The 27,938-nt window shown below is 54.2% G+C and overlaps 1 protein-coding gene across 1 annotated transcript; it reads left to right on the top strand.

Annotated features, from left to right (window-relative positions):
• Positions 1–491: 491 nt before the first annotated feature.
• LOC119098526 (actin-related protein 2/3 complex subunit 1A-like) lies at positions 492–26,707 on the top strand. Its single transcript, XM_037221479.1, is given in 10 exon segments — positions 492–668; positions 1,969–2,044; positions 4,535–4,691; positions 10,025–10,128; positions 14,135–14,292; positions 14,294–14,308; positions 15,981–16,204; positions 19,194–19,370; positions 23,753–23,933; positions 26,291–26,707. Coding segments are annotated over 9 exon segments (1,128 nt in total). The 5' UTR covers positions 492–668; positions 1,969–1,971; the 3' UTR covers positions 26,330–26,707.
• The last annotated feature ends 1,231 nt before the right edge of the window (positions 26,708–27,938 follow it).

Below are 27,938 nucleotides of genomic sequence, written 5' to 3'. Positions count from 1 at the left end.
CGTTTAGTGTTTTAAAAAAACTGCACCTGTTCGGCCAGTTATGGATCCCTTTGGAGCCTGTGGATCCCTCCGGGGCTCAAGGGGGGGGGGGCATGGCCCCGTGTCCCCCCCTTCTAGATGTGCCCCTGGGTTAAAACTTGGGATGGGACCGTCGCGATTTTGCGATGTTTATATTTCTTGCGATGATGTGATGCGAAATAAACCTATCAAGTACCAACCAAATAACCACGTAAGAGGCGTAACGGCCCCGTGGTTGCACACGGCATCCTCGGTTGACACATGGTGCTCCCGGATACGAATTACGGTCATGCCATGGCCCCTGAGAGCTGCACTCGCTAGCGCTCCATAAATTGCAATTGACTCCAGCGCTTTCTCATTGCATGGAAAGGATCTCTTCAAATTGGTAGCCAATTGAGGGTGGGGCTCCATATGGTATCTATCAGGGAAGGCGGTTATTGCGCAGCGAGATTTTTTCGGCCGCAGGCTCACAGTAATAAACGGAACAGTGTTCTATAGCCCTGAGGTGAACCATCTGAGCCGGCTTCCGTTGGCGCTTCGGCTGAATTGGGTTTCGCGGAGTATCTGAGGCATTGTTCTTGATTTCGTCGAATGTGAAGGAAGTGGCAGAGCTCACAGCTGCTTACGTAGACTGACCAGAGTCCGTAGGTGTAAGTATTACCAAATATAAATCGGCAAACTTCGTGGACATTGATGTTCTGATCACTGGCCGCCCAGACTAGGAATATACGGCATGCGAAGCATATCTGATGCAGTATGTAATAGCAATATCACTGCAATTATTCCAGTGTTTGTATGTGGAGATAAACAGTGCCTCAAATGTTTTTGTAGTCACTACCAATTTCAGCACACATAGACAATATATTCAAGATGTGTTATTTTGATGGTAATTTGATGTAAAAATGCTCTTTAAGTATCTGTCATGAGTGAATAATTTGATCATTCTGTACAAGTTGTCATGGGTTGAGTGGGACACTCAGTTAATGGGCTCAGTGGCCAGGGTACATGTTGACCAAGGGTTTACAGCAGACAATAGATGGATTTTCTGTGGATTGAATCAGTTGCCAGCATGTAAAAAATCAATTGAATGTAGGATCCCATGTAACATCTGGGTGCCCTGAACCTGGTGCTCTTTCTAAAACATGTTTTGGGGACACTATGCTAAATTTAGGTTCAGACCGGGCCAAACTCGGCTCAGTTTTCTATCTTTTCTTGAAATTATTGCTTTTGCCTGATTTGGTTTATGCATCGCTGCCTGTGATAAGTTGTCAACATCATGATACAGAACTCAGAACATTAGCTGGTTATGTGCTAAAACTGATGGCTACTTTGCTGCACCTGAGCATCTTAATTTATTTTAACATGCATGTGCTGAAATTGTAACCAAAATGTTGCTTCTGCATTCAGCACAATGTGTATTTTGTGGTTAAGACTGATAAAAATGAATGCCAGGTGACAAGGGTACTTCAACCATTCCCACAGCCCATTTCTCTAGGTGACTGACACAAATTGAATGGATGAAGAACTTTTATGCAGTGAAAGAATGTTTTCTTTCCTATCCAAAAAATTGTGTCTGGACCAACCCAAAATCATGTAGTACTCATGGTTGCTGACATTTTGAAAGCTGTTGCATATAGGTCTTAATGTTATGTAGTGATGGCACATGTAATGTTATGGAGTGCTGACTCACTTTAGGCTCTGGGGACCTTCACTGCATGGCTGTAGTTCTAATCCCATTTTTAATAGCACAACTAATCCAGAACATCCTTGTGTATGAGCAATGCACAGCAAATGTTCAAATTTGAAAATTAGTCATGCATTAGTGCAATCAGCATTGAGATACATTGTAAACTGGGAATCAGCTCCTAGTGCCACACAATTTCATTGAGAACACACAAAATGTTTCTTAATAACAAGGCTGTTGACCATGTGAATGGGATTTTGTTCCAGGAAATGGCTGTGGCAGAGAAGCACAGTTTTGGCTTGGAGCCAATAACCACCCATGCCTGGAACTCCACCAGAGACAGTAAGAGCAAGATGCGCTGAGTCATCGTAATACACCGTCTTGAAATACCATGCCTGACATTTCAACCATATATCATGTGTGGCATGCATAGGAAATTTCCTTATTCATGCATGACAAATTTGCTGAATTTGTAGAAATATTCAAGACTTAAGGCCAGGTCCACGAAAGAACCTCTTCCGCGCCGTCCTCCAGGTGGCGCGTAGTCGCCCGCCCGGCGATGCGACGGCAAGGTGCACCCGAGCAGGTGCGGAAGTGCTGGTGGCCGGCTGGTCGATAATTGCGAAGCCTCACAATGGATCTCTCGGCAAATTAGACCGTCCAGACTTTTACAAATGTAGCACGTGTGCATGTGTCGTTAAGTAGCAAGGCTATAACGACAATCTCATTGCATTCGGATCCACTCTCACGCATTGAGAAAAGCCACTTCGGCTGGGTTGCTCCAAGTCCAGTAAGGGACCTCCTTGCAGGCGAGATGCCAGAACGGCCAAAACGGCACAAACAATACGTGTGTGTGTGTGCCACACGTAGACATTTGTGGACCATGCTATGGCTTTGAGAGATTGAAGATGTCATTGGACAAGTGGAATGAGCGCAGCATATGTGTATGTATGTGAAAACGATGGGCATGTGCTCATTGTTCTTCGGATTTCGGAACTGAAATTGTGAAGTTCCTTTGTCAAGGCGGTCTGAGCGACATGCGGCCATGCGGCCGAGAATCACCCCAGGTCCAGCAACGGACCTCCGTACAGGCTAGATGTAAGACCGGCCAAAAGGGTACAAATGTGTGACGTGTGACGTAGAGACATGTGTCGACCACTCCGTCCGTTTGCTGATAGAATATGCCATTATCAAAGCCATTTAATGTAAAACGGTCTGGCTGCGCTCGTACAGCCGTCCGTGATCATTAAGCGAGACCTTTTTCCGGCGGTCATATGGAATATTTTTATTTAGATGTTTCCTCTGACCTACACCCAATCATAAACTTCTTACAAAGCCGCACTATCACATGGGCTTGAAATGGGAAGTCATTTTTCCACAATGGTCATGACGGGCGATAAAGACATTGTTCCTTGATGTCGGGAAAACATATCTGTATGGCTGTAATGTGAAAGAAATCAGGCGTTGCGATGGGTCAGGTCAACCGCATGAGCTGGGCTCTCCCCCAACCCGATTTTGGTAAGTGCCCCCCCCCCCCCCCCCCCTCCCGTGGCTAGCCGCCGAGCTCAAGTGTCAGCTGGCGGTGACCTTGACCTAACGTGCCGCCCGGGTGAGTGGTGCGCCGGCGGCGGTGTGTAGGGGACCGGGAAGTCCTCCCCTCCCCCCCCCCCCCCACTCTTTTGAGAATACCTAGGATGGCAAGGTGGAAGACAGATTCCATCCAACTCGGCTAGAGCCAGAGGCGGCGGTGAAATTTCAGTATGTGGTGAAGGGGAGACGGCTTTCTGTAACAACCTGCAGGGGCGTAATCTTGCAATGAGAGTTTGTGGGTTGAATCGCAAAAAAAAAACTGAAACTACCGCCCCTTCAAAACAACCACCGTGTTTCACCCCGGATTTGGTAAATTTTTCTGTCATTGTGGAGGGTGGATAGGAGGGGGGGGGGGAGGGGGGGGGGGCAGGGCGGTCAGAGGGTCTTCCTTTTGTGGGTTTTGGCGGTCTCACATCTAACCTGCAGGGAGATGCGTTACTGGCTATGTGTCGACACTCAATCGGACGGCGTCTATCACGCAGAGGACTTTCAAAATGGAAACGTAACAGTTCCATTCCAGACAGTGATAAAATGGTTGAAACATATATCCATATTTCATACGCCTGCACACGCGCATCGTTTGTGCCATATTGGTCGGTTTTGTGTCTAGCCTACAGGGAGGTTTGTTTATGCTCTTACTGGACTTCAGCAATTCAGCTGAAGTGGCGCCTCGCGATGCGTGAGTGTGAGCCCAGAAGAGATGACACGGTCGTTACAGCTCCGGCATTTTGATATCTTCGTGCACACGTCCTACGTTTGTACCAGATTGGGCGCTTATTCACCTAACTTGTGATGAGCTCCGTTGTTGAACTGGAAACGATTTTCGACCGGGCGGCGGGCTGTCAGAGTTTTAAAAGAGAAGCTCAACAGTGCCGCTCACGAGGCCATAAAGCGAGCGACGCCTGCCTTCATATGACGCATGCGTGCATACGTGCCACGTTTTTGCCGTATTGCCCGGTCTCGCATCCGACCCGCACGGAAGTTCCTTAATGGGCTTGAGCAATCCAGCGGAAGTAACACTTCGTAATGCGCAAGAATGGACCCGTAGGCGATAAGATGGTGGTGACAGCTCTGGCATTCAACCACACACGCGCATATGCTACGTATGTAAAAGGTTTGGTGGTCTTGCATCTTATTTGCCGGGAGGTCCGTTGTTGGACTTGTATGTAAAGCTCAAACGGTTAGTGTGACCGGATCGCTGGTGGCGACTCTCAGCAGCGCGCGCGTCTGCCCCCTCCGCAGAGGTGGCGCTGTCGCCCAACAGCAAGGACGTGCTCATCTATGGCCGCACGGGCACCGAGTGGCGCCAGCAGGCCATGCTGGACCAGCACGACCTGCGCGTCACGGGCATCGACTGGGCGCCCAAGTCCAACCGGATCGTGACGTGCGCCGCTGACAGGTGCGCCCCTCCCCCTCGCCCTCCCCGGCACCGCTGGCCGGAAGCGTGCCGTCCGAACGCAGCGGAACGCTCAGGCGGCGGTCATTAGCAGCTGTCACGGACACAGGTCGTAGTCTCAGCTGTGGTGGCACGTTGCGTTTGTTTGCAAGTGCCCTCCCCACACTATTCGCTGTGCCCCCAGGCGTTGTTTGACCTTTGTTTGCTTTTTGTTTGTGTTTTGTTAACTGAAAGCTTACACAAATTAGGGATGATATGAGCATCACACAATGACTACCTTCCGTGGCATTTTTAATGATCATGGTTACCATGCTGCTCAAATGGATGCACTTGCTTTATAGCCTTAAGTGTTTCTTGTCTGGTTTTATTTTTTGGTTACTACGCCCTCGCAAACAAGTTGGAAAACGCTAAAACAACTTGCGAACTTCCACCCGGCCTCAGTGTCCACCCATTCAGAGAGCAACTCGCAAGTCTCACGCTGATCCTTACATTTTAGTAGATGATCTATTTTCTAGAATGTCTTTAAATGAACAAGCTAATTCAGCATACAATTCAACATATTGCAACTATTCAGTGTTGCACAGTGTACACTGAGTTGATGGTTATTATATGATATTCCTTTATAATTTGACATAAGCGATTTCATTTTTGCATTATCTCACAAAGTTCAGCATTTTCTGTTTTGAAATTGTATATCGTTTATGCTTTATATCATTACATAACATGCTAACTCGGACTACAATTCAGGATACCGCTAGCTGCTTAGCGTTGCGCCATGCAGTGCCTGTCCGCCATTGTTATTGCGAGCCTTACTTAACAGTCATTATTCCCTTGCCACCCAAGAGCAACTCCGACATGGGTAGCTAGTTGGGTGTGGCGTCTGAGTCATTCTGATATGCCAGGATGAAAACCAGAACGTAAGCATGACGCAACTGAAACGACGATACTTTGTTGTGTTTTGGGGAGGACCATGGGTCCTTGCCTCCTCTAAAGGTGTCTCTACCTGTTCTGCATGTTTTCTTCCTACTTAAAGTATTACAAGGCAATAGATACCCTGGCAAAGTTTTCTTAATTAAGTAATTTATGCTGCAAAGAAACTATTTGGGTGGCTGCACTTCATTTCATAACCGCGGGCTGATCAGACTTATGTTATAGGCACTTGTGTTTGCATTAGTTAAATTGGGGACGTTCTGAACACGTTCAGACGAAATCGCGGCCTAATTTAAGTGGCAACCATTTGATGAAGCAATACAGTCAATGCAAATTTTCTAATGGAGCACACATACAACGCCACCGGACGTTCATCTTCGAGGCACCCACCGGGGGGCGGAAGCATGCAAGCGGCAGACTTCCGCACCAGTCTCAGACTGCTCACCCCGGGTCACTTCGGGTCACACGCGAAAAAAGTCGCCGGGCTCTGCGAAATGTGTCCTTAAGCGGCTGACCAGTGACCTGGGTCACGTACCCAAGTGACGTCACGTCACGCGCAACACCCGGCCAGCCACCCGGATCGGGCTTCTCGACAGTGGCGGATCGAGCGCCCAGTGGCAGTGGCGGATCAAGGCGACGGATCAAGCGCTGGGAGGCAGTGGCGGATCGAGCGTTGAGTGGCAGTGGCGGATCGAGGTGACGAATCAAGCGCCGGGAGGCAGTGGCGGATCGAGGTGACGGATGGAGCGCTGGGAGGCAGTGGCGGATCGAGCGCCGAGTGGCTGTAGCAGATTGAGGCGACGGGTGGAGCGCCGGCAGGCAGTGGCGGATCGAGGTGACGAATCAAGCGCCGGGAGGCAGTGGCGGATCGAGGTGACGGAGTGAGGGCTGGGAGGCAGTGGCGGATCGAGCGCCGAGTGGATGTGGCGGATCGAGGTGACGGATCGAGCGCTGGGAGGCAGTGGCGGATCGAGCGCCGAGTGGCTGTAGCAGATTGAGGCGACGGGTGGAGCGCCGGCAGGCACTGGCGGATTGAGGTGACGGATCAAGAGCTGGGAGGCAGTGGCGGATCGAGCGCCTTGTGGATGTGGTGGATCGAGGTGATGGATCGAGCGCCGGCAGGCAGTGGCGGATCGAGGTGACGGATCGAGCGTCGACAGACAGTGGCGGATGGAGGTGACAGATCGAGCGCTGGGAGGCAGTGGTGGATAGAGCGCTGAGTGGCAGCGGCGGATCGAGGTGACGGATCGAGCGCTGGGAGGCAGTGGCGGATCGAGATGACGGATCGAGCGCTGGGAGACAGTGGCGGATTGAGCGTTGAGAAGCAGTGGCGGATCGAGGTGGCGGACCGAGCGTTGGGAGGCAGTGGCGGATCGAGATGACGGATCGAGCGCTGAGTGGCAGCGGCGGATCGAGGTGACGGACCGAGCGCTGGGAGGCAGTGGCGAATCGAGATGACGGATCGAGCGCCGGGAGACAGTGGCGGATCGAGCGTTGAGAAGCAGTGGCGGATCGAGGTGACGGACCGAGCGTTGGGAGGCAGTGGCGGATCGAGATGACGGATCGAGCGCTGAGTGGCAGCGGCGGATCGAGCGCTTAGAAGCAGTGGCGGATCGAGGTGACGGACCGAGCGTTGGGAGGCAGTGGCAGATCGAGCGCTGATTGGCAGAGGTCATGCAGGATGCAATAGGGATATTGTAAAATGCAAGCTGTATACCGGTAGCTGTAACAAATAACACGAGTTTATACGGTTGTAAACCAACCAACCACGCGGGAAGCACTGTTTAGACGCCGTTACCAAGCAGGCTGCGGCGCGTTTCTGACAAACTCGGCGTTTCCAAACGGTGCTCATAGTCACGAGCGTCAATGGCTGCTTCATAACGTCATTATACGAAGTTTGCTCGATAAATTCGCTCAGCCATGACCTCCTGGCATTCGTATTCGTATTTGTACTGGCGTCGGTAGTCTACACGAACACGTGCCCATTTCTCATAAAGTCAGGCGTTCGGGTGATGATAAACCTCACCCATTACGTCAGCTCGCGGTCTATGCATACTGAAGGAGACACAAGTAGGCTAATCTTAAGGGCGTTTAATCACGTCCTACCAGCAGCTGTTGCTTCACATGTGCCCGAGGTGCAGGTGGTATACTGGACGTCGCCTGCTTGCGACAGAAAAGCCAGGTTTGCGGAATGATTGACTTGCGATATTTGTATCGGGGATAGCAATATTCACCTGGCTATCATTCTCGTCTGATTCACTAGTATATGCACAGCTATTTGTAGGTGCTGTCAGTGGTAGAGCACTCGGCTCGTGATCAGGAGACTCCATTTCGAATCTCAACACTTCCGTGGAGAAGGTTCGGGTTGTGACGCGCACGTGGCTGATGGCCGAATACCGTCCAGTACATCTCAGGGCTCAGCAACACCCGGCGACGGCCGGAGAGCTGCGTGGGCAATACCGTGTGTACATGCTGATGCACCAGAAGAGCGTGGTAGTCCGAACAATCAGTCCATCCGTGATGAAAACTCGTTTCTGTGAAAACGGAACCGGAAGATGCCTATGCCATTTGATTATGTTCTGGTTTTCATGCCATCCATGTCTTCGCAACTGGCTGATTCGTAATCGATTAGCCTTCAGCAGTGGGCATTTTTCGCTGCTCGGATGACTTCAATATGAGAAATAGCCGACCATCTCGGCCTAGAAATGGGCCGTTTCGGAGCAATTTCCATGTACAATTTGCACCACCCACATATGTCTTGGTGAAAGCCTTATTCCTGCTCTGTTCAACGCCGTGGGTTGAGGGCCAGTTCTGTGGCGGGGCTCAGAAAAGAATGGCCACATTCCTGTCAATCCTAACGTCGTGGATGGACGCTCAATTCTGTGGCGGGGCTCAGAAAAGGGTACCCGTATTCCTGCTCTATTCAACGTTGTGGATTAAAGACCAGTTATAAGGCGTGGCTTGGAAAAGAATGGCCCTATTCCTGCTCTGTTCAACGTTGTTGATAGAGGTCCAATTCTGGAAAAGGCTGGACAAGGGGGACGTTGCCATGCTTGACACCCTAGCAGAAATCGGTTTAGAACCGAGGGACCGAAAAAAAAACAACAAATAAAACCGAAATACGCAACGAAAAAGCGAGAAAGGGCAGAAGGAACTGATAGTGTTGTCGGCACTGGACCGGCGAGGTGACTGACCAGGGAATTGGTAAGGTGCGATATAGGAAGCGATTTGATGTGTTTTGCCCTCGTTTTCAGACAGGTTGTTTCAGCCTTTCTATTTGCATGCTTAAAGTGAGTACCTGTCAGCTGCTTATAGAGAGCCGTCTCATTCGCAAGTTTTCTGGGCGGGCTTGATCTTTTTATCTGGTGACTAGCTTCGCTGGTCTCGTCACCTTCGCTGCGCAGGGAAGAGTTGTTTCCGACGATATTGCCGATTTCACGCACGATGCCTGGAGGCAAACATTTAACAAAACTCTGGCGACAGATGATCTACAACCCAGACCTGAGTCGGCTGGAGCGTCTTAGCGTTGACCCGTACGGTAGCTCAAACTATGTCAGATTACTTCCTCCCGCTCCCGCCAGCGTCTCCGCGCAGAGCTCAAGCTATGTCAGATTACTTCCTCCCGCTCCCGCCAGTGTCTCCGCGCAAAGCTCAAGCTATGTCAGATTACTTCCTCCCGCTCCCGCCAGTGTTTCCGCGTAGAGCTCAAGCTACGTCAGATTACCTCCTCCCCTCTCTCGCCAGTGTTTCCGCGCAGCGCAGAGTTCAAACTGTCAGATTACTTCCTCCCGCTCCCGCCAGTGTCTCCGCGCAGAGCTCAAGCTATATCAGATTACTTCCTCCCGCTCCCGCCATTGTTTCCGCGCAGAGCTCAGGCTCTGTCAGATTACTTCCTCCCGCTCTCGCCAGCGTTTCCGCGCAGAGCTCAAGCTATGTCAGATTACTTACTCCCGCTTCCGCCAGTGTCTCATGGACATGGACACGTCTTTCTTTTAAATAGTTTTAGGAGGGTCCTCGCCTTCCAAGCAAGAAATGCTGGCATGCGAACTCGTTCCGTGTGGTTTTTCGGTCAGTTTATTTTTCAGTTATTGATGCTCGCGGCGTCCGCCCATCAGCATCAATGTACGCAGCGCTGGCTGTTATGTACGTGATTCAAAATTGTGTTTTTTGCATACAGCTCAACTGAGAATCATCACGACCCTCGTAATGTTTATAAGCTAAGCTGGCGTATCAACTGCACGCGCTCCGCAATCTTTTGACCCGATTTCGGGGCGCTCTATTTGCCTGCTAAATTACTGCATATATATATATATATATATATATATATATATATATATATATATATATATTGTACGCTGCCGTAAGTTACGTCCGTTCTCTGACGGCCAGCGCGCGCGTGCCTGCAGGAACGCATACGTGTGGACGCAGGAGGCGGGCGGCAAATGGCGACCGACGCTGGTGCTACTCCGGATTAACCGCGCCGCCACCTGCGTCAAGTGGTCCCCGGAAGGTAGGTCAGCGTGCCGCAGTCGGCGAGGGGTCGACCCGTCAAGTGGTCCCCGGTGGGAAGGTCAGCGTGCCGCAGTCGGCGAGGGGTCGACCCGTCAAGTGGTCCCCGGTGGGAAGGTCAGCGTGCCGCAGTCGGCGAGGGGTCGACCCGTCAAGTGGTCCCCGGTGGGAAGGTCAGCGTGCCGCAGTCGGCGAGGGGTCGACCCGTCAAGTGGTCCCCGGTGGGAAGGTCAGCGTGCCGCAGTCGGCGAGGGGTCGACCCGTCAAGTGGTCCCCGGTGGGAAGGTCAGCGTGCCGCAGTCGGTGAGGAGTCGACCCGTCAAGTAGTCCCCGGTGGGAAGGTCAGCGTGCCGTAGTCGGCGAGGGGTCGACCCGTCAAGTAGTCCCCGGTGGGAAGGTCAGCGTGCCGCAGTCGGCGAGGGGTCGATCCGTCAAGCGGTCCCCGATGGGAAGGTCAGCGTGCCGCAGTCGGCGAGGGGTCGACCCGTCAAGTAGTCCCCGGTGGGAAGGTCAGCGTGCCGCAGTCGGCGAGGGGTCGATCCGTCAAGTAGTCCCCGGTGGGAAGGTCAGCGTGCCGCAGTCGGCGAGGGTTGAGCCGTCAAGTGGTCCCCGGTGGGAAGGTCAGCGTGCCGCAGTCGGCGAGGAGTCGACCCGTCAAGCGGTTCCCGGTGGGAAGGTCAGCGTGCCGTAGTCGGCCGGGATGACCCGTGTTGGCCGCTGGGTGGTCCGAAGTCGGATGCTGGCAGCAGCTGGGTGGGCTGACTGTGTGGCTATGCGGCTGGTGGTGGACTGGGTGATGTCGCGTGGATCAGGAAGGCGCCAGTGACGACCGCCTGCCTACACAGCCTTGCGTGCGCGCAGGGAGCCGGTGACGGTGCGGACAAGCGCCTCGGGCGCCTGAGGCGGCTGGCCCGGGGTGGTCATTCTCATACCCGCGACGTTTTTTGACGCCTTCGGCCCACGCTTTTCCGCTTTGGGAATGGGCTAACGATCGCCGGAGATAGCGATGACGTGGGTTTATCGGCTTCTCGGTAAGCCTGTGGATCATGCGAGCCCCCTTTCACTTGGAACTAATTATCACTGCAGTCGCGAAGCGTGACCCCATTTGTCCGTAGCGCATCCCGTCTCATTCCGCCTGACCTCCGTCGACCGAGCGCCAGGCTGTCGCGGAGGTCGGGGAACCAGGTAACAGGCACTCTAAGTTGAAGATGTGCTAACTAGAATGCGTATTTTGAGGGTCGTTACGGACGCACCCTCTTACAGTGCAGAGTCGGCTGATTTGGAGGGCGTTTTTTTGTTCTGCTCGTCGCCACTTATCCACAAATGACGTAGGTCATTTGCTTGGGCGTATGGCAGTCCCGCAGCCTTCTTCGCCAGCCTTCCAGTGGAGGCGCATGAGCCACCATAAGCTTTCCTACGCAAGATAGTCGACTCTTGCAATGCCTTACAAGTAACGCAATCTCCGTCGTACAGCTTACAGTTACAGCAACAGGCGCCTCCGTCGTACTAGAGCATGTCTTCGAACTTGTCGTTTTTTTTTTGGCATTTGGCAGCTATTTACGACTGACAAAGGAGGTAGCTCAAGGCTCATCTGTTGCCGGGTGAGCAGAAGTCTCCAGGATGTTGGCTTCAGTAAAGGCCAACCCGCCTTGGTGAAAAGGTCACTATGCTCGCCTAGGGGAGCTGCCGACATTGGTCTGTGATCCGTCTCTGTGCTCTTCGGCGAAACGACGCGCAACTGCTGAGGAGCTTCACTTTCATGCTATTTGTGGAACGCCTACAGAATATTAGACGTGTGCGCATAGCCGGGGAGAGGCGCAGGATGGAAGGCATTGGCAACAACTGGACGAAGTGTCTTGCGTTTTCTCATCACTGCTTCAGGTCTCAAAATCTCAACACAAAGAAATATAGCCGAACTATGCGGCCGTAGTGAGACGCCAGTTTACGCAGCTGGACGCCCAGCCGGACCTTTTAGGTGTGTTCAAGACTTTAAGCCATCCAATATCTGGAAACGTGCCGTGGTCGTGCCATAGTGGACTGAATCCCATGGCAGGCGTCATCTCTTGAGCGGGATGGAAAGCGCGTCGTCCTTGTTTAGGTGCCTGGACACGTCGGGGTGGCTGGAAATGACAAGTCTTGCTGCTGCCATGGGGGAAGGGGGGGGGGGGGGAGGAAGCGCCGGCCATCGACCTTGTCCGGCTCGAGCATTGTGCTCTGGGATTTCAAGCCGTGTTGTCAGCCCCGTCTAAAGAAAGACTGGCGAGAGGGCTTGGACCTGTGAGCGTGGCCTCGCATGGCATCACGGGAACAAATTCCATGTGGGAGATAAGTAGGATGGGTGAGCGGGCACAAATGTTACCGGGGGGGTAACGAAAAGAAGGATTCGGTCTGTGTTGCCTCCGCTGTCACTATCGATCACACGTACGGGACACAACGGGGTTTACGCTGTTCGGAGACCAGGTGCCAACGTGACCTCGCTGTGACCATCCGCTCTAGTTGGTCACGCGCTCGTGCAAGTGCAGCCGGTTCGCCGCTGAGCGAGAGCGGTCACTCCGACGGTTATGTCGCGGCTGTCCTGTCCCTGCGCGCCTCATCGGCGGCAATCTGTAGTTGAAGCTGTTCTAGAGTACGGGAATGACCGATTTAGAATCATTTGCCTAGCCTGTTTGATTGTCCTCGCCGCGTGTGGTCGGCACTCGGAGTAATCTTGCTCCGACATGGTCGGAAAGCGTTCTCAGCGTGCCCACGCATGCGCTGAACATGTAAGGACCACGTGACAGTCACGGGCAGTCCAAGTCGAAACCACTGCAGTCGGAGCGCCCCGAAATGCAGTTATTCAAACACCATCACATGCTGCAGTTTGTGTGGATGAGATGGCGAGGAATGACTCGGCGCTCGTAAAACAGATGCCGCGAGGAGTATTTCGGTGCTCAGTATATCCTCTCGGCAGCCCCATATGCAGCCGCGCGTAGCATGTTAAGCACATAGCATACAGTTATGTGCATGGAACATGATACCGCCCCGAAGGTTGTGTGCTTGCGTGCCTGATGATAGCGTGCCGCGCCGTGCGCTTGTGTCTGAGCTGTGTCCGTGCCAGGCCCTGTTGCTGCTCGTAAAACTGTGCGATATTACTGGAGCTAAGCTGAAGAAGCTTGCTGTGTTAGTGGCAGCAGCGTAGCGAATTCCACGGTGGTTTAAGGACAGCCATAAGATGCATGATCCCAAAGCCCTAAACATCATCAGCATCATCATCATCATAAGGGGCATGATGTGCCAGCTCGGTCAACCCACGCCTCTCAAGTAGGTGTTGAGATAATCGACGATGATGTGTATGCATGCAATCCACATGGTGGCTTTGCACTTGGCACGTTCTAGTCAATGCAGCATGCGGGGAATATACTACGAGTGCAATCATGTCACAGGCCCGCGAATACTCAAACGCGCAGGAGCAGTAATAGTCGTACATTGGCCGGTGCGGAGTCCGGTGGACAAACTCGACAGTGCTGCACGGCGCTACATCGGAGGGCCAGCGGGTCGAGGCCAAGCATATTCAACAGCTCCACGCCCGCGGCAGCATACCCACGCGCTTGCAAGCCCTCCCCCGTGCGTGGTTGTGGAAGTAGCCGGTGGTACATCTGGTGTCGTGTTGGTGCCTCTAAATTGCCCCCCCCCCCCCCCTGGATTTTGTAACGGGTGCTCCCCGGCGGGTCGGTCGTATTGATCGTTAGAACCGCACAAACAATCGGATTTTCTGGGAGCTGTGTGACAGTCAGCCTCCCGAGTTGCTCAGTAATGTCGGGCACGTGTTCGTATCGTCTGTTGCTTTTCATCTCTTATGAACGGAATCTGTGGTCGAAGTTCGGTTAGCCAATGCCGCGTTGGGGCCGCTATTGACTGCGCATCGCTACTCAGAGCCGTGACCTTTCTCCGAGGCGCTCTGTCGTCTCGGCCGCCTGTCTGGAACGCGCCGGCTGCCTCATTTACGCTCGCCGCTCCCATCCTTACAGAGAACAAGTTCGCGGTAGGCTCGGGTGCGCGCCTCATCTCGGTGTGCTACTTCGAGCAAGAGAACGACTGGTGGGTAAGCAAGCACATCAAGAAGCCGATCCGCTCGACCATCACCAGCCTGGACTGGCACCCCAACAACGTGCTGCTGGCGGCCGGCCAGCACCGACTTCAAGGTGAGCACCGGCCGGCGGCGCGGGAGGGCACCGTGCCTCCGTGGCGCCCGCCTCGCCGTCACGTCGGACCCTGTGATGAACTGAATCCCTCCGGCGGCACCAGGCGCTGATCCCCTGCCGCACGAGAACGCGGCGGCGCTGAGCGCGCGCCGCCGGCCGCCGCCTGCTGACTCGCGCCCTGTCGCCTCTCCCCTGCGGCATCCGGACGATGCGTACCGCTGCTCATTAAAAGCAACCGTTCTGTGACGAGACGCCGGGAATGGTGTGTAAGATGTTGCCTTCGTGTTCAAGAGCGAATAAGCGAAGAAAATCGACAGCCAGAACTTTGGATATGAGGACCCAAATGTTATCAACAAAATGAAAAACAACTGGTACTTCTACACACGCAACACACACTCGCCCATGAACCGCCCGACACCCAACACGGACTTACCTTCCACCACTAACAGGGGGATTATGCAACACTTCAAACTTCAATGAATGATGGCCAGTCAGCATCCGGTTTGCTGATTGCTGCACCCCAGAGTTTTCTTTTCTTTTCTGTACGTTCAGGCAAAACGTCTGTAAACTACAGGAATACCCGCCTTTCTCTTCACGCCATGAGTATGTCACGCTTGGAGACGGATCGTGCTCAGATTTGTCTCGTTGAAGTGTTCTGAAAGAGTTGGTTTCGTTTCACGAGCGAGATTCATGTGTTACGTGCGGTGTGTAAATTGCTGTTCTTAATTTGGGGAAATGCAGCCAGACGTGACGCAACCATTTGTGAACGCACGAAACTCTGAAAGACGACCAACGCACGTGCATCTTCCGCGAAGAGGCGATGTCATTCGGCGCCTCCCTGTGGCGTCTCTGAAGTCGCACCTGCTCTAAACTAGACAAAAGCGTGCGCTCGTCGCCTGCTGTTTTTGGAAGGCAGGATGGGAAACTTGGCAGATCCGCGCAATTCAAATTAGTCTGAAATATGCGACGCATGGTTTTCTCGCAGCACTTCGTTTCCACGACAGCATCACGCAGCCAAGCTGAATGTAGAACGCAGATGTACGTATCGTGCGTCCTAGGTAGTTCTGGCAGTACAGCCTCATTGTCTGCTCTTTTTCGCTCGGCTATTGCATCAGCCTGCAGCACCATTGGTAGCAGGGCAGGGCATTACTGGTAGCTGGATCGCGTTTGACGCCATAGCAGTGGTCGGAGGGAGATTGTCGGTGCGCTTCCTTTCCTCAGTTGTTGAAGCAGAAACTAACCTTCGGTATTTCACGTCGAAATCAAGTAAAAGTTCTAGTCATTTCTGACAGTGCGAGTGATCAGATAATGTGCTGCGTGCTGCTGCAGTCAGCGCTAATCGTCAGTGCTTGTAAAATGTCGGATGCCTCCCCGCCCCTCCCCTCCCCTCCCCTCCCCCGCCCCTCCCCTCCCCTCCCCTCCCCTCCCCTCCCCTCCCCTCCCTCCCTCCCTCCCTCCCTCCCTCCCTTCCCTTCCCTCCATGCCCGCCGCGTCAGTTTTCGTCATCAGCGCCGTTCGGGCAGCTCGTTTATGTAATGGCGCACCCTGCTCGTAGGCGCTGTTGCTTCTATTGAGGTCGCAAGACGGTCATGTCGTCGCATCGCAAATGATAGCGATCGCATCTGTGTGTGATGGACATCGACGGCGCCTGACGCCTGGCGTGCGCCGCCAGGTGCGCGTGTTCTCCGCCTACATCAAGGACATCGAAGGCAAGCCGAGCGCCACCTGCTGGGGCGCTAAGATGCCGCTCGGCCAGCTGCTGGCCGAAGTGAGCGCCTCGTCGGCCGGCGGCGGCGGCTGGGTGCACGACGTCCAGTTCTCCGCCGACGGCCAGCTACTGGCCTGGTGCGGCCACGACGCCTCCGTCAGCGTGATGGACGGCGCCGACGCCAACCGGTGGGTGGCCTGCGGTCCGGCGCGCCGGGGCGGGACGACCGGCCCGGCGGAGGGGCCGGGCGTCAGGACAGTGAGCTGCAGAGAGCTGGGGCGGCGGGCCCGGGATGCGAGCTGCTGCCTGCTGCTGAGCTGTGCTGAGCTGAGCCGAGTTGAGCTAGCATGGCATTAGTGAATACGATCGGAGCGACTCGGGGCTAATCGAGCACACACGAGCACAGTGCGTAGCTCGTTTCACGGAATCTGGTAACGATGTTCCAGTAACGATGCGGTGGCGCTTTAGCGCGTAAGCCGCCATGCCAGGAGACCACTGCTCGGACGGAAATCAAACATTACCTGCCGCCGCTTCCCGGGAGCAGAGCCAGCATATCGCCAGGGGAGGGGCATTTTGCCCCCCCCCCCCGCCTTGAGTGAGGGCCCCTCCAAAAAATCCGGGCATTCCGGCTATTTATTTTAAGAATTTTTTGCGCATTATTTTATACGGAAACCCATCTTACTGCGCGCAGCTTGAGAAAACGAGGTGTGCTAAGGATGCACGTGCTTGATGGTTATTCATTCTCCCAAAGCATGGTGAATCTTATCATTTTGAGGTCAATTTTTTTCAGAAAAAGTTGGCAAACTTAACTAAAGCTGGCTGCTAAATGTCATTAAAATCAGGCGCAACCTCGATTCCCAGGTTGTTTACAGCAAGCCGGCTGGTCGATGTGGTCAGCTGATGGATGATAACTAATGCAGAGTTTTTTTCTTTGTTTTGGAGGAGTACAAAATATGCTAGCATTTAAATGTGTTACGCACGTGATGCACAATGAAATGGGCAACGGAAGTGATGCATAGGACGTCGGTGGCACGTAAAATTACGTTCGACAATGGCGCGTAAAAATTCACCGGGCATATCCATCTGCTTCTCTAAGGCTGAGGTACCAAGGCCAATACGGACCGAATCTGAGCAATCATGGGTGCCGTGGCAAGCCAATGAAGAAGCGTCCGTCAACCAGTGTAGGGTCCTCAGAGCAAGCGAGAAGAAGCCAAGACCAGCGTGGTGGGCCATGAAGGATCGGGAGTGCCCGGACAGGCTGACATATAGGTACCCGGCCACAGCACAGGGCCCTCCAAGCAAAGGGGAATTACCCTAGTCCAGTGCGCGTGAATAATGCCCCTTTTACGATGAAGAGTGCACGGGCAGGTTAGCCGAAAGGACCCCGGTGTAGGGTCCTCCGCAGCGTAGGGTCCTGCGCAAGCGGGATCATAGGGAAAGAGGCCCCAGATCAATGTAGAGGGTCTCTGAGCATCGAGTGGCTCGGTTCCGTACCTCATATGAGCGCCAGCGACAGGACAATGACCTCCGAGCAAGTGAAAGGAACCCGAGACCAATATGAACGGCCTTTGAGCACCTGAGTGTACCCGTTCATATTGGGTCCTAGCGACAGCTTAAGAGCCTTTCGGGCGAATGGGGGGGGGGGGGGGGGAATCCGTGGGAGAACCCTGATCGATCAAGAGTGCACAGGCATGTCAGCACATAGTGCCACAACAGCAGCGTATGGCCCTACGAGGAAATGCAAAACATGAAGAGTAACGTGGAAGGCTCCTCAGCGATCGGATCGGCCGGCAAGTGGGCACGTAGGGCCCTGGTAACAGCGTAGGGCCTCCGGACAGGGACTTCATCTGCTCACGGGTTCTTCAATTTCGCCTGCGACTGTTCTTGGTCGTCTAGAGATCCAAAAACGTCCAATCTGGTTGTGTTTTGTGCCAGAAAACTGCGTTCATTCGGCCGTTCATGATCCCTTGTGAGCGTATCTGTCCTCTCGGGACGCAAAAGGATCCGTCACTGGCCCGAGCAGCTTAACAGATGGGGCCCAGACAAGAACAAAGGGCTATCCATTGAAATAAGTACCCGAGACACAATATGGAAGGCACAAGACTGATAGAGTGCGCCCGAGCAGGTTAACAGATGAGGGCTCCGACAAGAGCGTAGTGCCCTCCACTCAAGTAATAGATCCCCGCGACACAGTGTAAAGGGCCCCAAACGATCGAGTGTTCCTGAGCGGGTTAACAGATAGGGCCCCTGACAAGAGCGCAGGGTCCTCCATTCAAAAAGGAAGTACCAAAGACCCAATTTGGAGGGCCCCGAATGGCCCAAGGTGCCCGGGCAGGTCAACAGATGGTGCGCTTTTGGGGAACGCGAATGCGCAATATCACTTCAACACTTCACAAAGCTTTTTGTGCACGTGCGTGTAGCGAATAACGGGATAGCATCCGGTCTCTGGCACTGAGCCTGGCACGCCAGGTCAAAGGTCACGCCACTCGCTGAGACTCTGACTCGCACGCTGGGGCGTGGTTAACGATCGCCATGTCACGTCAGTATGCATCTATGCATCCCGCGACAGCCTTCTCCAGCATGAAGCCTCGCATGCTGACTCTCTGGCTCCTAACGTGGGGTAACCAGGGTCGGGCTTGCTTTGTCTCGTCGTGGCAGTGACTGTCCTCGTTGAATGGTCCTCGCTCCGTCGCGTGCTTTCAGGGAATCCCGCCGCCACGATCACACAGGCCTGCTGCCAGGGACCGATTGGACGGTCTCAGCTGCCATCTGCTTATCAGTAACACCGCAGTGGTATTCATTGGCGTGCGTCTACGTCTTAAGTCGTCAATGACATCATCAGCGGCATTCCGTGACGTGTGTCTGTGCCTGAAGTCATCAGTGGCACCGTCAGCGGCGCCTGCTGTACCCGGCGTCAGTGGTGTGGTGACCGTGCCTGCCGTACCCGGTGTCAGTTGTGTGGTGACCGTGCCTGCCGTACCCGGCGTCAGTGGTGTGGTGACCGTGCCTGCCGTACCCGGTGTCAGTGGTGTGGTGGCTGCGCCTGCCGTTTTTTGTTTTTGTTTTTGGTGAGCTGTGGTGACCGCCGGCTGGCGTTCGCGAGTGCCCCCCCTCCCCCCCCCCCCCCCCCCCAGTGAGCTGCGGTGACGTTAGTCGTGCGTCTCTGGCCGGCGGCAGGGTGATGACGCTGCGGACGGACCAGCTGCCGTACCGCAGTCTGAGCTGGGTCGGCCCCGCCGCCCTGGTGGCCGCCGGCTACAGCTGCTGCCCCATGCTGTATGTCATCGACGGCGGCGCCATCCGGCTGGCCGCCAAGCTGGACCAGTCCCAGAAGAAGGAGGGCGGTGGCGTCAGGTACGAACGCGTGTGACGTCATGGGACCGGCGGTGACGTCACGGCGGGTGGTGGTGCCGGGGCCGGGCGGCAGCGTCAGATGGTGATGACGTAATATGTCGTCGGGGGTCGGGCTGGGGCTGGTCGGGCGGCTGACAATGTCCGGCCGGAGACGGTCGGGTGCAGTGGCGAAGCCATAGCCAAAGGCAGTGACGTGCGGCGATGTTTTTGGACAGCAGAGGCGGACAGTTGTGAGCGGCTGTCACGGGTTGCCGGAAGGTCAGGTGCAGCACACACGTCAGTGTCGGAGGCACCAGGTGTGCGGTGTGGCTGGTCGGAACAAGTAGTTATTTGTTTTGGATTTCAAGACGTATGCAGCTCATACCTTAGGCAGATGACACGGAATACTTTGAAATGATTTCCTGTGTTGTTTAGTGGATGCACGTCATCATTTAATCCCAAAAGTATGCAGTGTAAATGTAAATAGAGATGAATTATCGATTTGGGATACGTATCTCTCGAATCTTGATAGGATCGCGTTTGTTTAGTTAGCTTATGCCGTAAAGCCGAATACGAAAATTTCAGCTCGGTCTGACTAATATGTTAGTCATTTTGCTGAACTGTTGCTGTTCGGCTCGGAAGCGGCTCGGGGATCATAACCCCGGAATTCCGGGTGCGTCATATGACCAAAGTATCGTCTAACGCTGTGAAACCTTAAAGGGGGGGGGGGGGGGTGTCCGGCCTTTAAGGCCCATTTCAAAAACGTATTCTTGTGAAACCTCATGACCAGTTAGTCAAATAATAGCTCTTGGTAAGGTCACTGCAGCACCGTTAAGAAATGATTAGGATATCGATTTGTATTTTTGGGGGGTCCAAAGTACGCTGTCAACGCCTTGTAACAGTATTATATCTTTTTCCTGGAGTTGTCGCGATCGTGACGACCGCCGTGGCACCTCTACTGGTGTGAATGAAATGCCGTTTGTGATTGACCCAGCGGGCGGCAGGGGCCTGTTACGGAGAAGTACATTGGTTATGGTTTGGACCAGTACGTCACCATGGGTCACGTGATACTCTTATGCCCAAAGCCAAAGTGTGCTTCCAAAAGAGTCGCTTAAGTAGCCGCTGTGCGGGATAAATCAGAGCCGCAGTATAGCGTTTCGTTGAATTCGCGGGACAATAACATCATATCCGCATATATTTTTGTTTAAACAGAATGTTTCATGCTTTCATAGCACTCCCCACACACACATTTTGACAAATAAGTGCGTTGCAAACATAACAGAACACACATGTTATAAAGAGCAAGGCAAGTGAAATGCATTGCTTGCATAGTGATGAGCAGTGAGTCAAATGAGGTTTCCCCGCAGGAACGGCTACTTCAGATTGAAACTCGGAGCTATTCAGAAGGATATAGACGAAACGGGTATTACTGATCAAATGGTACGCGCCTGATCTAGCAGTGAATGAAAAGCACACAAAAAAATGTGACATGCTCCCTTTAACAAAATATAGCGTCGTGGTATCGTGTTGGAACAGCGTAAGTAAGTGTATCAGCGATAAGCAAGCGTATTATAAATTATTCCTATTGGTTCATAGATACATGTTCGTCCGCATTTTGCAACCCGTGTTCTTTTGATTTTACGGTTTCCATGCCATGTACACAACTGGTCATCAGCCGACAAAAACATCAGTAATGCGGCACAAATGAAACACCGCTTTGGTGCGGCCGTCACGCCGCCTGAGGCCTGTTGTCAATCGCGCCGCCTGAAGCCTGTTGTCCATCACGCCACCTGAAGCCTGTTGTCCATCACGCCGCCTGAAGCCTGTTGTCCATCACGCCGCCTGAAGCCTGTTGTCCATCACGCCGCCTGAAGCCTCTTGTCCATCACACCGCCTGAAGCCCGTTGGCCATCACGCCGCCTGAAGCCCGTTGTCCATCGCGCCTCCTGAAGCCTGTTGTCTATCACGCCGCCTGAAGCCTGCTGCTAGCAGCGATCAGCATCCGGGGACGGTCCGACTCAAGCGGCCGCCGCGCTGGCTCGGTCGGCACGCGCGGCAGCTGCAGTCCGGTGCCGGCCGCGGCCCGGGTGGAGCGCTGCGATACAAGAGAGCTCATCAGAGCGTTCCAGGAGTGGTGGTACACGACGGCTATCACCTCACTCTCACGGGTATGGAGTGTCTCGGCGGCGACGCCTCAGGAGATCGGTCCAAATCCTTGTTGCTTAGGGCGCAGCGAGCAATAAGCTGCGAGGCATTCCATTAACTGTGGTCATGCTGTTGTCAGCTAAGCTGTATTACGGCCGGGATGATTGGGAACGGACTTGTGGACCACTAGCGCAGAATGAGCGGGCCGCTAGGGCAGAGTGAGCGGGCCGCTTGGGCAGGTTGAGCGGGCCGCTAGGGCAGAGTGAGCGGAGCGCTGCGGCAGAATGGGCGGGCCGCGGGGCACAACGTGAGTCAAAGTGAGTCACCCGTGCCAGAAATCGTACTGGAATATATTCCTTGCACTTATATAAATCAAATCGCAGCGTTATAAATTACCATTTTACATGCATTTCCAAGGAGATGCAAACATTGGACGACACCCGTGTCACATTCTTCTCCAGAATGTGTGGGGCTTATCTCATCAGCTGTCCTGTAATCGAGCCGAAGCTGTCAGGAATCAGTTTGCAATATAAAGTGAACCATTTTTTGTTAAAATCCAGCAGGTGATGTAAAATCTGGCAGGTGAGGTAAATAGTCGTTACATCGGTCGATTTTGTGCGGAATTCACCGAAAGGTAAATATGCTAAGGTAGCGTGTAGACACCGAGTGGGTGAAATTGTTGAAAATTTATCAGGGGCATGCTCGTTTGCATGCATTTGCATGCTCGCGTACATTTATCAGTGGCATGCATGCGCGAGCGAAGCAGCAGCGGTGGGAATTTCCAAAAGGTTGTGTACCACCGTGGTATGATTTAGGTGGCTGTGGCACCTGTCATACGTATGTCGGAGTGTAGCGAGACATTGATCCCAACATGTAACGTTACTGGTACGTTTAAGGTGAAGGTAGCAAAGTTGCAAGCACTTATCCCAAGAATATCAGGTGCGCTCCTGTTAACGCACTTCATACATCTGGCCATGTTGTACCAAGTTCTGCGTCACATTGGAGACACTATGGGAACGCTGTCGAGGACTAGTTTTTCTAGTCTTTCGTGCTGCACAGGGCCTTGCCACGCCGCACACTGTGCTGCGGTGACGGCGGGGCCGTGCGAAGTGCGTCACGAACAGTGCAGGTGAACGGGACCTGTGAGAAGCGTCGTAGCGTGCTCGAGCGTTGCAGAGCGTGTTGTTCGTGCACGCAGCGAGATCATTACGCTCGGCGCGGTGATGGCATGCGGTTGAGCGCGTCACCCCTCACGCGCTGTAGCTGCGCTCCCAGGATCTCGGTCGATGGTGCATCCAATCGGAAACGTCGCGCAGCGTCGGCATTGGGTCGGTTCTGAGAACAGTTCACTCGCTAGCAGCCGCGCTTTTTCCCTTCGGCAGGCCGCCGACGCGCGGCAGCGTCGCAGCCAAGTGACGCGCGCGGCAGCTGGGGTGCTTCACTGACCTGTCGCTAGGGCTAGTGCTCACCGGTCGAGTGGCGCGCGGAGCGTGCGCGGTCAGGCGCTCGCTCCCACCCTCAGCAGGCCGTCAGTGGCCCACTCGGCGGCCGCCGACGGCCGTCAGTGACCCACTCAGCGGCCGCCGACGGCCGTCACTTGCCACGACGTCGGTGGCGGTGTGGCTAACCGGAATATTAAAATGTGTTTTCTTCTGACCGGTGGTGCCTACCCGGGTTGGAGAACATTAGCAGCAGCCGGATGTGACCAGATCTCACTCACCTACTGCCCAGGTCAAAGTCCTTGTGCTTTGAGGGCCATCCTCGAAGCCTTAGCCCAGTGACACTCCATTTAAAAAGTTAATAATGCAGCCCGCTGCAATTTTGAAAAAAGCGGGCAATTAATTAAGATAGTTTCGTAGATCGTATCGTCCTAATCAGAATAAACACTTCGATGCCGTTTGATCTGACGTCACAGCTGGGAGCAAGATCGCCACATTGACCGCATGGGTGGCGACTGACGCGCCTGGCGCGGCTTGAGGCTCCTTTGGTCCTGGCAGTGAGTTGAACTTGGGCCGTGCTCACCGCTTACCTCCGTCCCGGCGGCCTGGAATCTGTGTTCGCTCTGCGATCTTCGCTGGCTTTTTTAAAACCGTGGCGGGTGTCTCAGTAGTTGTTTTCTTTTTCAAATGCAATGCGGCGGAGCCAGAGTTCGAAGGGCGTCTCCTAACGACATGAAAAGGGTCATGATAGCTGCCCTGGCGCGAGATCCGTCCTCCCCGCTGACCCGATTCCCCCCCCCCCCCCCCCCCACGACGCAGCGCCATGCGGAAGTTCCAGTCGCTGGACAAGCAGTCCCGCTCGGAGGCTGACGACACGGCTCTGGCAACGCTGCACCAAAACTCCATCTGCACCACGCGTATCGTGGAGGGCGACCGGACCGCCGCCCGTCGCGTCAGCACCAGCGGCGCCGACGGCCTGCTCGTCATCTGGGATGTCCAGGTCAGTGGGTCGGAGGCGGCGCCAACAGGTCCGAATCAGCTGTGTAGGGGAGGCACCAGCAGGTCTGGATCGGAGGCTGTGCAGGGGGGGGGGGGGCGCCAGCGGGGCCGTGGCAGGGGCGGAGCTAGCGGGTCCGGGCCAGAGGCTGTGTGTGGGGGAGGAGGGGGGGGGGGGGGGGGGGCAGCGAGTCCGGGTCAGGGGTGTGTAGGGGGAGGGGGTGCCCGCAGGTCCGGGTCATGGGTCACGGCGACAGGTCCGCGTCAACAAAGCCGTGCAGGGACGGCGCCAGGGGGTTGGGGTTGGGGAGGCGGGCAGGAACGACGTCGCACCATCCTTAGAAACTGGGGATGTGTCTGGAGCCTAGCCTGTCCTCACACATGTTTTTCTTCCGAGAGTTCAGTCCTGATTGGCGGTTGTTAAGGCATTGCAGTGCAAAGAAGCGTTTGACAACTTGTTTAGCAAGTATCGTGCCACACTGCGACTTGATGATTACTCGGATTTGAAAGCAGCTATGGAGTGCGGGGAGAGCGAGGACGAATATAATGTGGCGGGGGAAAGATTTGCCAGCACCCACCAATGATCGCTTAAAAGTGTTGATGCCTTGAATTTTTTAGCTTTACATTTTCGTAGTAAGTTATATCCTCATATTCGTAGCAAGTCTCTGGTGTGAGCGTTGTCCAGACGTATTGAGTGAGGGAGCGAAGCGAGTTAACGAACACATCGCTACATTAGATCAAATCCGAGTAAGTCTTGTTTGCTTGCCGACGTAGAATCGGTAGGTTTCTCACGATTACGAAGACGTACTGAATCGAGCGAGTCGCAGGAAAGTTGCGGATGAATGCCGAAGTCAGTGGACTCAATTTTCAGCGCTGCGAGTGCTCGCCGAACTTAAAGACTGCATGATCCTTCAACAACTGTGTTGGGCTATTGCTCGGCACGGGCATGGTCGAGCTGAGTGAAATAAGTGCGGAGGAACACCGCATTTGAAGCACTGCAATCAAGTAATCAAAACAGGCATTGTGCCTGGTCTGTGCTTTGCACACTTTTATTATTTTGAAATAGCACGGAGATCGAGCCCAATGTCGTTTTTGTAGTCAAATATGTGCGAAGTTGTTGCGCACCTCTTGAACATGCTATGCCTCTCAATGCTAGCAGTTGACTCTTTACATTGTACCGCAAGTTTTGGCCTTCGCATGTCTGTAACGAGGGGGGGGGGGGGGGTCCGTGACTATGGTGCTCTCATCTTGGCTGTCTTTATTCGGAGCGTTTGGATCAAATACAAACCCGAAAGTCGGAATGCTTTAGCTCTTTGGGATTTTCTGTTGTGGCAAGTTCCCGGGGATATCATAATTTTCTATGTTTGTTGGGAACAGGCAGGGAGATCAAATTTGCCGTTTTCGTCTGCCCAGTACCTTTAATACACATGCAACAGCTTCTTGTGCCAGACTGCCAACAATGGCCTCGGACCAACGCCGTTTTTTTCCGGGACATGTGATCCACAGATACAGCTCAATGAATTTAACCTCAAAGAAAGCGAGTAAGACGACTCAGATGATCGCAGGCGAAGCCTGGATGCCCCTGTTTCTGCTCAGAGGCTTTCTGCGAAATGTTTGCGTTTCATAATGTTTGCGTTTTTTCACGCGCGACATCCAATCGCAACGCTCATTACAGGTTGGGTGTAATGTACGGGCACCCAGGAAGTTATACAGGTCTGGTGTAATGTATGAGTCAATCAGGGAATTGTAGTTGGGGCAATCTAGCACCACTGAGTGGTAGTGTGCGCGCTCGTCTGTGTGAAATGTAAGTCAGTGACCGAATCAGGGCTAATCTGACGACCATTACCTTGTGTGTTTTGCTGTAATCGCCACCGCCAGCCAATTAGATGCAAGGTCATAGTATCTGTACCCGATAGATACAATTTACAGCGATGGGTCGCCGGGCGTGGCAGTTGCATGCCGCCGGCGACTCTGAACTATAGCTCATACGTGTGTTTCTCCGCGTCAGATCTACCTTTCAATCCTCGACTAATCCGTCCCGTTTACATGGAATGCTCCTACAGCATATGCACAGACTGGGTGTCTCCATGCATGGGATGCACGGAGATGCATGCATGCGTCCCCCGGGATGCTCCTGCCGTGTCCGGGACGTCTTTTTTGCTATGCTGGCGGCGCAAAGAAACATCGCTTTCAGCACCTGGTATCAGGTGCTCATGCCGTGCCACTGGAAGCCTAGCTCGTTGCCACATGGAGGCGGTGTTCGGGACATTTGCACGAGGTGGTTGCGGTTATGAGATCAGCGTCACGTGTCAGGCATTTTGTTTTATGTGTATTGTAATGCATTATTTATATTTATTGCAGCCTCTGCAGTCGTCCATGGCCGGACTGAAGATCAAGTAAGATGAAACAGTGGATGCGGGACCAGGCGTATTCGTGAAGGGGCTCGCGAGGCCGAACGGCCCAAGCACAGAACCATTACTCCACATCATGGCCGCCACACTGCGATAGGCGCCGTCTACGTTCTACACGACCATCTCCGCTTAATTTTTGCATATGTATTCAAAGACAACGCAAACCGACTGGCGAACCACGCTGTCGGTTGGATACCGGTGCTTTTGGTCCGATGGCTATCTCTGGGCACCGGGCCGTTCGCTCGGGCGTTCAGAATTTCCCCCCAGTGCCGCGAGATTGCTGATGGCCAAGGCTGCCTAACGGTGCATTCCCAGACGGATGTGCTTGTGGTGCAAAACTAAAAATATATGTCAATTTGCCTCGGCATTATTATCCTCAGTCCGGCCGAGGTGACAACTGCTGTCAACAGAAAACTATGTGAACTGGAACTTCGATTCGGACGCGTGATGTCGGACCACGCACGGAGCAAAATAACTAAGTGTCGGCATTATCTGGATTTACCGTGGAAATATCTAGGTTGCTGCATGCTATGGCCGAGGCGTTTCAACATGTTTAACCTGCACGCCTCCGAAGATGGACTGAAGAGTGTCTGCGCTGAGCAAGGCAACAGGGCTGCGAAAACTCCGCCTGTTCGCACGGGTTTACGACCCGATGGCGAGAGGCGCAGTTCGGAAACCACTGAAGAGTGTCTGCGCTGAGCAAGGCAACAGGGCTGCGAGAACTCCGCCTGTTCGCACGGGTTTACGACCTGATGGCGAGAGGCGCAGTTTGGAAGCCTGGCAAGTGGCCAAGGACCAAAGCGCTGGCACAATGGACCCTCTGCGACGAGCCCTCGACCACGTCCATTGACGCCTTGGCAATCCACGGCTTTCAGTGAGCAAGCCGGCTGATGGTTCGCCGCCGGTGGGGAAGGGGGAGGGCGTAGCAGGTGTGTGGTATTCCCCGGCGTGGAGAATGCCTGTTACACAACCACGGCTTGCCGGTGGAAGGTAATGAGATTGTTCCGGGCCCCGGGGTGTTTCACTCGTGGCGACATTCGCATGCGCGTTTACCACGCCCCGGGCGATCATGTTACTCGGGAGCGCACACAGAGGTGACATTGCTCGGGGGCGCAGGCAGGGTGGGCGCCACCATACTGTTCAGCGTGTCGAGCGTCGGCGTCCATCACCATCCATCACCATCATCGCGGCTCAAAAGCGACTGGAAATCTTGGCATTTTATTGTTAATTCTGCGCGCGGCAAAATCGTCACGAGAAAGTGTCCGACGGCAGAACCGCCCTCTGCATAACGCACGGACAGCTTCTCAACTTTGTACACTTGTCATCTGAGCTCGGGCATCGTCCCCAGGTTAGACCAGTGGGTGGGACCCCAGACCCCCCCCCCCCCCCCCCCGACACCAGGCTGCTCAGCTCAGTCGGTACGCCACGCTGGCGCGGAGCTTGGCACGCGGAATGGGCGGGAGCCGGCCCGGCGCCCCGCAACTCGCCGTGCCGCCGGTGCCGGCGGGGGACCGCTGTCCCGTGGTGACCGCCGGCGGCCGGCAGTGGTGACGTCACCACGTCTGCCCGTCAGGAGAGCCTGCTGGCGACCGCTGAGC

The sequence above is a fragment of the Pollicipes pollicipes genome, unplaced genomic scaffold, assembly GCF_011947565.3.
Source record: "Pollicipes pollicipes isolate AB1234 unplaced genomic scaffold, Ppol_2.1 Scaffold_4740;HRSCAF=5597_pilon_pilon_pilon, whole genome shotgun sequence".
NCBI classification, from domain to species: domain Eukaryota; kingdom Metazoa; phylum Arthropoda; class Thecostraca; order Pollicipedomorpha; family Pollicipedidae; genus Pollicipes; species Pollicipes pollicipes.
Note: the sequence above shows the minus strand (reverse complement) of the source record. Positions and strands in the feature narration are given on the sequence as shown.